General features: G+C 33.5%; 2 protein-coding genes across 2 annotated transcripts; one reads left to right on the top strand and one right to left on the bottom strand.

Annotated features, from left to right (window-relative positions):
* The first annotated feature begins 1,198 nt into the window (after nt 1-1,198).
* Nucleotides 1,199-3,561, top strand: LOC109049725 (fat storage-inducing transmembrane protein 1). The gene is made up of 2 exons (XM_042751863.1): nt 1,199-1,514; nt 2,588-3,561. The coding sequence occupies exons 1-2, from the start codon at nt 1,249-1,251 to the stop codon at nt 3,267-3,269; spliced, it is 948 nt and encodes a 315-aa protein (XP_042607797.1). The 5' UTR covers nt 1,199-1,248; the 3' UTR covers nt 3,270-3,561.
* An 844-nt stretch (nt 3,562-4,405) lies between these two features.
* Nucleotides 4,406-7,476, bottom strand: LOC109049724 (proteasome activator complex subunit 1). Its single transcript, XM_019067384.2, has 10 exons — nt 7,243-7,476; nt 7,037-7,069; nt 6,766-6,828; nt 6,564-6,665; nt 6,382-6,430; nt 6,056-6,153; nt 5,707-5,775; nt 4,828-4,895; nt 4,648-4,702; nt 4,406-4,551 (listed from the first exon to the last, which is right to left on the bottom strand). Exons 1-10 carry the CDS (start codon nt 7,279-7,281, stop codon nt 4,417-4,419), a joined length of 711 nt encoding a protein of 236 aa, XP_018922929.2. The 5' UTR covers nt 7,282-7,476; the 3' UTR covers nt 4,406-4,416.
* Between the last annotated feature and the right edge of the window lie 4,512 nt (nt 7,477-11,988).

The raw sequence follows: 11,988 nt of genomic DNA, 5'->3' as shown, positions 1-11,988 counted from the left end.
ACGTATATATATACATATATATGTATATGTTATTGTTTATATATGTATATGTATATGTATATATGTATATGTATATGTATATATGTATATGTCTATGTATATATGTATATGTATATGTATATATGTATATGTATCCTGTATCTGTATAATGTATATGTATATGTATAATCTATAGTCATTATATATATATATATATAATATATAGGATATATATATATATATATTCATTCTTATGATGGTAAGAAATGTTTCTCCAAATCAATATATAAGAATCATTTCTGAGGGACCATGTAACACTAAAGACTGGAGTGCTAAAAATTCAACTTTACCATCACAGGAATAAATTACTTTTAAAATATATTAAAATAGAAAATGGCATATTTCATAAAAAAAAAAAAAAAAAAATGGTGCCTTGGTGAGCATAAGAGACTTAGAATTCCCAATTGCCAAACTTTTGAACAGTAGTGTAAATAAAAATAAATAGTGGGAAAACACCTTGAATGAGCATAATTATTACAATAATCAAATAGTCCATATAGTTACCAGTCATCTGTTTATATTAGTTTATAGTTTATAGCAGATCTTACAATAGCAAAAAGGTGGTTACATTCTCGATATTAACTAGTTGCTTATTAGCATGCCTATTATTAACATATTGACTGTTTATTAGCACTTATACAACTTTACTAACTATTAATAAGCAGAAAATTAGGAGTCATAGTTAATGATCTGTTAATAGTGAGAAGTGTACCTTAAAATAAAGTGTGACCAAAAAAAGAAAACACAACAAAAAAAGAACTAGACATGCACTAGATGGCAATATGAGAAACACAACACATGCACTAGATTAGATGGCAAGTTTTATATTGTTTTTTGTTTTTTATGTGTGTGTGTGTGTGTTTGTTTGTTTGTTTGTTTGTTTGTTTTTTGTGTGTTTGTCCTTACCACATATACCAATGCTAAATACGGTTGAAACCCACACAGGGAATGTTGCTGTACTGCTTTACATCTCACATACACACACACAGAGAGAGAGTGCAAGCTGATAAGATGGGAATGTTTGGAGCTGTTAGGGAGTAAAATGTTGAGGGGTGTGTGTGTGAGGGTGTATGTTAATGATTGTAGAGTTTGACATGAAGGTTGATGTTGAGTTTAGGATGAGAAGGGAAGTTAATGTTAATGATGATGGTTGCAGATGCTAGCACAATCTCATTTCTCTCCTTCCCTCAGTTAGTCGATCTGTTGAACATGCAGTTAAAGTTTTGCCCTCAGCAAACCAAGATGGATCTTTGTGGACTCAAGGAGATATTTTATAGGATCTATAACTCTGTCAGCCAGCTTCTGCACTGGGTTCTGGTGCACTTGACTGATCTCACAGCTGGAGTACTGGCTCATTTCTTATTCAGACGCCATTTTCACTTCCTCCTCTCTGTGCTGGTGATGTTTGGACCTGTCCTGAGTCTCTGGGTCTCCAAATACAGCATATTTGGCAACAAGAATCACTACCTGTACAGGCAAGATCTTATTCTAGTTAATTCTAGAATTACCTTATTATTTATTAGAGTTTTTGAATGTGAAGCTGATATATACAGTTATATATATATATTATGTGTGTGTGTGTGTGTGTGTATATATATACTATATATATATATAATATATATATACTTAGTATATATATACTATATATATATATATATATATATGATACATAATATCTTATATAGTATAGATATAGTTATTATTGGCTAACACTTTATTAGTTCTTTAATAAATACATATTATTGTAAATATTATTAGTTACACTTCACAATAAGATTCAAGTTATTATGGTAATTAAACAATCATGTTTTTTAGTATTTATTTCAGTTAATCTTTTATTTCAGTTTTAATCTTTTAAAACATTTATAAATATATTATTCTTTGTTTATTCATGTTTGTTCATAACACATTACATAACATTCATTTATACAACTTGAAATGTAAAACTTTAAAGAAACTTTAATAATTGCTGTAATGGTATGGTTACAGTAGTTTAGTCTTAACTAAATTAACCTTTTTTTTTAATACTATACATAATATTTAAATATTATGAAGATATTTTCATATGGTCATATATTTAAGTTGCAATGCTGAAAATCAGTCATTTTTCCAGACATTCCCTTTATAAACATCACTAAATTTAGACATTTATACTTAAGGTTTTTTTTTTTGCAAGTCTTAACATAAATATATATTTTTATGTATGCATAGATGCATTAATAATGCATATATACATAACACACACACACACACACACACACAAAAATGATCAAGTAAATAATTTTTTGGTAGTGCTTTGAAAGATTACTTCTGTACATCAGTCTCTTTCCATGCACTTCAAAAACATTTAGATATTAGAAAATGATGAAGAGAATGAACTTAATAGAATCAAAGACCTTCGTTTTCTTTAGTGTGTATTTATATGTGTATTGCTATTATTGATGCACAGTATTTTAGGTTATTTCTTTATTATAATAAATGTATTTAAGTTCTTTTACCATTTTGTTAGTTTTATGAGCTATTGATTGTGGTGGTTGTGATCTCATAGGCTCTTCCTGCATTCCTGCTGGGGCTGGACCTGTATATTATGTGGCTCTTTCATCTTTCTTCTCTCATACTGCATCAGTAACTCATTCATTCACTCAGTCCGTCACCTCTTTCGACTCGCTGTGACCGGGACGCTGTGGACACTGTTCCGCCGTCTCCTCTCCTTCCTAGTGGACGCCTCTGGAAGCTGTTTTGAGCCACTTCAAAACCCCACAGATGTCCGCAGGAACCCCGGGGAGCTCCTGGACTCTGATACAGGCCCCTTATTACTACTGAGAGAGGAAAAGGGTAAAGCAGCCTGCCTTAAAGCCGGCCTACAGTGGCAGGGATGTGAGGTGTCTGATGACATCCTCATTCTGAGTTTATGTTGTTTGATTCTTGATGTATTGATGGGGGTTTTTGGGTTTTTAATGGCTTTAGTGGATCTTGTGGGGACTGTGGTGAGGATACTCTTCTTGTTGTGTGTGTTGTTGATGAGTCTCTGGATCTTCCTGATCGTCTGCTTGTTAGCACACTTCCCGCTGTTCCCTTCCCAGCTGGTTGGAGGGGCGCTTGGGTATCTGGGATGGAAGGGCCTTTATTATAAGGGCTGGTGTGTTTTAAAGCCCGGCTGGTGCTGTGTCGGAAGACCAAAAGCTTTGCTTTCAGATAACACGTGTAATACTGCCTCAAATGGGAAATGAATGTTAAGGAAATGAGAAATAGAATATGTAAAAATGTACAGCTTTTACAAAGAGGTGTCAGAGTCAAAAAAATATACATACCTTTTAGATGTATAGATATACAAGATATTAATAGATATACAAATTCGGGATTATAGATGAGATATTATAGATGTACAAATTCAGGGTCAACCAAAATGTCTTTTGTGTTTGTTTTTGAAAGAAGTCTCTTATGCCCACCAAGGCTATAATTATTTGATTAAAATACTTTATAACAGTTATGTCATGAAATATTATTGCAATTTAAAATAACTTTTTCCTATTTTAATATATTTTAAATTATAATTTATTCCCGATGACAAAGCTGAATTTTCAGCAGTCATAACTTAATTACTACATTTTTTTGTTTTTTTATATATTATTTTCTTTCCTGCCTTTGTCTGTTGAGTGTTTTTTTTCTTTGTAAAAGTATTCATTTAAAAAAATAAAAAAAGTACACATCCTAAACTAATGTAATTTAAGATTATAGTTAACATAAAATAAATCTCTACAAACCTTTGATAAAAATGACAATAAATGACATTAAATTAATTTAATTAATTAACATGATACGTTTTTTTTTTTTCAGGATTATTTGATGAATAAAAAGTCCATAAGAACAGCATTTATTTAAAACAGAAATCTTTATAAATGTCTAACTTTTGATGATTTTTTTGCGTCCTTGCTGAATAAAAGTATTAATTTCTGATCTAAAATCTTACTGATAATTTTAAACGGTGGCATACATGAAAAATTAAACAGTTATTTTCCGACATTAATAATTATAAGCATAATAAAACTAAAGTTTTGAATAAAAACATGAGAGGTACCACATTTAGACAAAGTCTTTATTGAGTAAAAACTGTACTACAGGAGGTTCTGTTGATGTAACTGAAGCTCAAGTCAATGCACTGTGGATGTGAAACGCAATATGACATGTTTTTACTTTTCAGCAAATGTGTGTTTGTGTGTCTTGTCAGTGCAGATCGGCTGCGGTACTCAGTAGATAAGTGCTTTTGAAGATAAGTCTCCTCTGGGCTTCTTTATTATTGTTGTAATTATTGTTGATGATGTCGTAATGCAGAGCATAGTGTTGTTGGAATGGTTGATGTAATTAGTAACAGCCGTCTCACCAGACACATAAACACATGATAGAGTCAGTTGAGACTGAACTTACATAAGTGTTGCGAATCTCCAGGACTATGATGCGTAACTCACAGTACTGGTGCTGATCCAGTTCATGGACAAGCTGTCTGAAATCTCCCTGTTGCCAAGCAACCAAACAATCAAATTATCAGAAGCATTGAAGAATCACGTCAACTGGTTTAATTCAGCTAAATCTAACATTAAATAAACTGACCACGTGTGGTTGTTTGGAAGCCTTGGCTACAGCATCTCCTCTCTCACTGTAGTACCTGAGGAAACAGACACACATCACAACTGCATATCCATGTCTAAAAAATGATTATTAAAAAATATATAAAATGACTAGTATTTATAATAAAGGTGTTGGAGTTTGTAATGCAGTCTGGTCACTTACTTGGAAATCTGTGTCTGGAATCCCTCGATCTTGGTGCGGGTGTTGGTAAGCAGTTCAAAAACTTTTTCCTGTAGGAACATTTTTGCTTTTATAAACATAAAATCCACACAAAAGTGTACTGCTATTAAATTATATATATAACAACAATCAAGAATTTGGGGTCATTGAGATTTTTTTTTTAATGTTTTTGAAAGAAGTCTCTTACGCTCACCAAGACTGCATTTATTCGATCAAAATACAATAAAAAGAGTAATATTGTGAAATATTATTACAGTATTTAAAATATAATTTATTCCTGTGATGCAAAGCTTAGAGTGTAACATGATCCTTTAGAAATCATTCTAATATGCTGATTTTTTTTTTTTATGTTTTATCTTTTTTTTAATTTTTTTTTTTGTATATTTTATAAATAAAAAAAAATTTTTTTTTATTAAATAAATTAAAAGTTTTGTAAAATTAGATGTCTTTACTGTCTCTTTCGATTAATGTAGTGTGCCCTTGTTGGGAAAAAAAAAATTATTGACCCCAAACTTTTGAATGGTAATGTTATTTAATACTATAATTAATATTATTGTATAGGTGATGCATCTTTTGCCATAATTGTCATCCACACAAATTTAGAAAACATTAATTACACATCATTTTGTGTAATTGAGATAAACGACATATTAATTATTGGTTAAGTTAATCTATTAACTATTTCTGAAGGTTTTATATTTTTATTTATATTTTTTAGTATCCCTAACCGGGACTGACTTTTTGAAACCCCATGTGTAATGCATAAATCTGTACAAATTCTAATCTAAACCTAAACATAAGAATTAATCACGTTATTCCGTTCTGTCCCGAGTAAGCACGACACAAGATCGGTTAACTGACCTGAACAGAAACTCCAAAGTTGTTCCCATCTTCAATTCTGGGAATCTGTAGCTGTATCCACATTGACACCTGCACAGGTTATATTACACAGATTATATAACACAAATAACACACAATGTACAAATATGTACCAAAATGCTTTATTAAATGTAGACCCAGCATACAGTATAAACTATCTATGTGCATTATAAAACGAACTATAAATTATACTTTTATTAGTCCCACTTTATTTTAGGTGGCCTTAACTACTATGTACTTACATTTAAATTAATCATTTAATACAATGCACTTAACTTTTGAGATCTGCATATTTATATATGATATATAATCTATGACAACACTTCCTCACCGTGTTAAGACACTCCTTCAGAGTCTGAATCTCAGGCTTGATCTGTTTGAGGAGTTTCTCTACTGTCTCATTGCAGGCGATGGGACCACAGGGAGGACCTTTCAGACCACAATTAACATCATCGGTTTAAGGACAGAGATGGGTGAAGTCATGCAATACTTTCTGGATCATTTCTATGACATGAACAGTGACTCAGTGCCACCCTGTGGTCACGCTGTGAATTACACCTTGTCATTTCACATTTGGGGGAATTCAGGTCCAGGGAAAAGCGAGCGAACAAGTAACATTTTCAGTTTCAATTTCAAAAATTGCTTCTAAACCTTTACCTTCATCCTCTTCTTTATCTCCATCCTTCTTTCCCTCTTTGGCCTCTTTCTGTGTGAATAAATCAATTACTAAAACCAAACCACAGACTGGCTTGAAGGTGCATTCAGAAAATCTATCAACTAAAAAAGAAATCAATGTGAACAGTTATGAATGTTCTTAATAAATGATGTGTTGTGATTACCTCCTCTTTCTTCTTCTTCTTGAGCTCCTCTTTGGCAGGGTCTGGGATTGGGATGTCCAGAGGAGCCCTGATGACTGACAGATCCTTCAGACTACAGGAACCCTAAATAACACACGAGAAAAATTCAACATTTCTTAACCACGGCGCAAACTATACTCAACAAGTGTGAATGCTGATGAATGCACCTGCTGTTTTGTAATACCTGTAAGATGTTGTCCATCTCTGCAATCTTCTCAGGGAAGAAGTTTGAGATCAACTGTTCGGCCTGATTAAAACAATCAAGCGTTTGACAATGTAACAAACTTTCATTACAGCTACTGTATGCATTTCCTTTTATAATTCTAATAGCGCATAATGCATAATGTTTTATTGTAGTAACTATAATAACTGTGGTATTTTTGGCTTAAACTACAATTACTGTGGTATATTTTTACAAGTAATGAAAGAGTGTGACTGAATTAAAGTATAATTACCTCCTTGGTGATTTTTTGGGAGAATCCATCCACCTGCAAAGTAACGTTACATAAGTAGTGTTTGTTAAACTTGCCACACAAACACAGGTTCAGTATATACGCTTATATTTATAAACATGTTAAAGACTCAAAATGCAGAATTTCTGCCCAATATACAATCATAAATAAGTTTAAATCAAGTCTCGGGCCTATAATAGGCGCTCTACCTGTTTCTTGGACGCAGGGCTCATGTCTAAGGAAGTCATCGTTGCAGAATTATCGCTTCGATTTGTCTCGCCAAACTTTATTAAAGCTGTTTGCAGAAAAACACGCGTTTAATGTGTTATCCCACTGGATACCGTGGGATTTTAGTTGAAAAGAGGAGATGGGATCCAGTTGTTATCGACGAAACGACGAGAAGTCACAGTTAGTCAGCACAAAGAATGAAAATGAAAGTGAATTAAGCGGGTTAGTGTATCATTATTTCTTTGTTGGTGTGAGGGGAGGAGGAGAAAATTTAAGACTTTCAGCGAGAAAGTTACGGAAACAGGATTGGTTTTGCCATCTAGAATAAAAGTCCTTTTTAACTAACTTTTAAACTAGTTACAAATAGAGGGGGGGGGGGGTTGGGGGGGGGGGGTTTGTGGTTAGAACACATTGGTACATTTTTGGTAAAAACTGGATTGAGCAATTGTGTGAATGAGGAATTAACAAATTAAACAACATTAATGTAATTAATTTTATGGTGCCTTTATCTTAATATATAGAAGTATTCATATATTGTAAAATACATAAAAATGGCCAAAATATTAAAAAAATTTAAGTTAAAAAATATAGTTAACAAATTAAACGTATTTGAGATATATTTAAGTTACTTATTTGTCCTGATGCTATATATATACTGTATGTATATACTATATATATATATATAGATATATATATATATATATATATATATATATATATATATATATATTACAAAAAATACTGTTTATCCTTTTTATGTATTTTAAAGTATAGAAACATGTTCAAAAATATTGCTAATACATAAAAAAAGTCTAGTGAAATAAAATGTAATGAAACAAATACATGCATTTAGGATATATTGTAGTTATTCATTTGACCTGATATATATATATATAGATATATATATATATATATATATATATATATCTATATATATATATATATATATATATCAGCTCTTTATACAAAACAGATTGTATCAAAGCAGCTTTACGGTGTTAAACTGGAAAAAGGTGTGTTGATAACCGTCAGCTTTTCAGTTCGTCAGTTCATTGTTTGTTTAGTGATGTCATCGTACGGCTCAGTTCAGTTCTCTTTCAATAGTGCCTGCAATCAAGTCAACAATATTTCCAAATATATGTGTACCCAACTATGCAAGCCAAAGGTGACGGTGGCAAGGAACCAAAACTCCATCTGTGACAGAAATGGGAAAAAAACTTTGGGAGAAACCAGGCTCATATGTTTTTTGTTTTTTGTTTTCCCTATATTTTAGAATTAAAATATATATTTGAGGACTGTCCAGAAAGTATCCAGACATGCAATATGCAAAATATGAGATGAGAGAAAGCACCAGGTACAGACGTTGTTTCACCAGCCTGTCTGAAATCCTGTGCTGACCAGCAGGCCTCTATCTTCACACAGATCTTCAATAGATTACTGGAGTTGTGCGAAGTCCCTTCCTGCTTTAAAGGCTCAAACATCATCCCCATCCCAAAGAAACCCAAAATCACAGGACTTAAGGACTACAGACCTGTTGCTTTAACATAATGTGGTCACGATGTCATCTGAAAGACTGGTGTTGGCCAACCTGAAGGACATCACTGGACCCCCTGCAGTTTGCTTGCTGAGCAAACAGGTCAACATGAGACTGCACTACAGCCTGCAGCATCTGGATGAACCAGCGACTTACAGTATGTGAGGATCCTGTTTGTGGACTTCAGCTCGGCCTTCAACAGCATCCTCCTCTACAAATGAACCCAGCTCTCTGTGCCCATCTCCATCTGTCAGCAGATCACCAGCTTCCTGTTGTACGGTCACAACAACCTAAAGCTGAATATGTTCAAAATAGTGGAGATGTTAGTGGATTTCAGGAGAGACCCTCCCGCACTCACCATCATGAACAGCACTAAACAACAGTAGAGTCATTCAGATTCAGGACCTGAAGTGGTACGTTCACATTGACTTCACTGTAAAACCGGCCCAGCAGAGGCATACTTCCTTCACCAGCTGAGGAAGTTCAACCTGCTGCCACAGGAGCTGCTGATACAGTTCGACTCTGCAGTCACTGAATCCGTCCTCTGCACTTCTAGAACAGTCTGGTTCAGCTCAGCTACCAAAGCTGACCTCAGAAGAACTCAGACTGCTAAAAGAATCATGGGTAAACCCATCGCCACTCTCCAAGAACTGAACTCAGCCAGAGTGAATAAAAGGGCTGGCAGTACTTGGTAGTAAAGCTCTTTCTGATTCTGAGATGCAATATGCATGAGATGTGTGACTCAGTCCCTCCGCCCACAGTCCAGATTTGGCACCCTGTGATTTTTGGCTTTACCCATAACTGCTGGCGTCATTGTCTTGTACTATGTTTCTTGTATCTTCTTTGTGTATCTTGTATCTTCTTATATATTCAAGTTTGTGTGTTACTTGGGAATTGAACCTGTGGCCTTTGTGTTGCTTATTTGCTTGCAACTTTATTACATTTTGTAATACATTTTTTAAAAAGAAAGTTTAAACAAAATTTGGAACATTTATTTTAACTCACTGTGTCAAAAAATTGTTTTGCCATATTGTTAACCAATTATTAGTCCACCCCCTAAATATCTTTATTGATCTTGCTCTCAAAATGTTCTCATATGAACACATTCACATGCTGCCAAAGCAAAGGCTTACCACATGTATCACGTTCTGATCACTTACATCAGTCGTTCAAAGGCCTAGAAGACATGAGCACCACTGAATTTATAACCGACAGAGAAAAACAGTAGTCTGTGCAATACTTAGTTATGCAAGAGACTGCCTAATTTATCCTAAAGGTTGCTTTTAATGGTATCAACAAAAGACAGATGCAACACCTAAGGAAAGAGAAAGGGAAAATTGCATGCTGTTTCCCATAATACAAGTACACTGCAATTATGTGCAGACCACTAGATCTAATCATTGAAACACTGTTTATTCCTTGACTTTCCGCTCATTCCATCATAGATATCCACTGGTGAAACAGAATACCACTGTTTACATGGGTTGTTTGCATATTAAAGGACTGAACATGTCTCCTTGATCTTGTCAAACTGAATTAAAGGAATAGTTCACCTAAAAAAATCTAATTTGCTGAAAGTTTACTCACCCTCAGGCCATCTAAGATGTAGATGAGTTTGTTTCTTCATCAGAACAGGTTTAGAGAAATTTAGCATTACATCACTTGCTCATCAATGGATCCTCTGCAGTGAATGGGTGCCGTCAGAATGAGAGTCCAAAAGCTAATAAAAACCTTACAGTAAATCCACACGACTCCAGTCCATCAAACAACATATTGTGAAGTGAAAATCTGCATGTCTGTGAGAAACAAATCCACCATTAAGGCATTTTAACTATAAATCATTGCTTCTGGTCAAAATATGAGTCCATAATCCATAACAATGCTTACTCCAGTGAAAAAGACCACCCCCTGTTGTCTTACATCAAAATACACCAACATATTTGTTTAGAACTGTTTTCACTTGTGGATTATTGTGATGTTTTTATAAATATAAGGTATGCAGGTTTTCATCAAGTTTTCATTTTTGGATGAACTGTTTCTTTAAGGAACATATTCAATGTGCATATGTTATTTGTGATTGGGTTATGATGACTCTTTTTTTAAGTTCATGTGGTTATAGTAATTATTGGTTGAAATGACCCATGCAATGCATGTTTTTGTTTTTGCACAGTCCAAAGGGCAAAGTTCTTTTTTCTCATCAAACATAGAGTGTGTGTGTGTTATTGAATGAATGTAAGAATGATCCTTACTATCACAAGCACAGTCTTTCAACAATTTGAACCCCCATAAACTATACAAGAACCATGGAGTAGCTTTCACAAGAAATATGTTGTGTATCACAATACTGCATGATTTTATTATTTCATCTTAACTCTAGATGTGTTTACAATGGGATAATGAGTAATGGGGCATTGGGCTTTTGTCGATCTGTTACTTCTCACAGATTAAAGTCTAACCACAGTGGCTTTTCATCTTATCTATATCCACTTACCTCTAATCTACCTCTCTCTCACACAAACACTGTGATCTTTAGCCTGTTCAGTGTTCCTGCCTTCGCTCACGTTCTCACTCACTGTCAGTACACTGAGACTCTGCATGCAAAAAACAGCAACTGCAGTTTGTGTGTGCACTGACAAGTCAACATTACAGTGGGTCCAAAAAGTGTTTAGACACTAAGGCCACTTTAAAAATGTCTAAATATTATTGCTGTAGTGAAATATCAAACCAAGTGGCAGGCTGTAAACAAACAATGCTAGAGCTTTTCTCTAAACTAAATGAATTCCACTGAGTCATTTTTGCTCTTGCTGCTCAAGATCATTTTAATGGACCAGTTAGATTTTATTTATTTATTTATTACATTCTTCTTAGTTTGTAAGTAAATATTTTTGTAAGTTAAATATTTTTGATTTCTCACAAAGAATTTTTTTAAAATCATTATTACAATTTAAAATAACTGTTTTCTATTTTGATTTTATATTTTAAAGTGCATGTTATTCTTGTGATGGCAAACGCTTATTTTTCAGAAATCATTGTAATGCTATTTGGTAAAATGAGCACCAAATCAGCATATTAGAATGATTTCTGAAGAATCATGTGACATTTGACATTTAAATTCAGCTTCGCAATCACAGAAATAAATTACATTTTAAAATGTATTTATAAAGTTATTATTAAATTGTAATAATGTTTCACA

The sequence above is a fragment of the Cyprinus carpio genome, chromosome B24 (genome assembly GCF_018340385.1).
Source record: "Cyprinus carpio isolate SPL01 chromosome B24, ASM1834038v1, whole genome shotgun sequence".
In the NCBI taxonomy this organism is placed as follows: Eukaryota; Metazoa; Chordata; class Actinopteri; order Cypriniformes; family Cyprinidae; genus Cyprinus; species Cyprinus carpio.
This window is presented reverse-complemented; position numbering and strand designations above follow the sequence as displayed.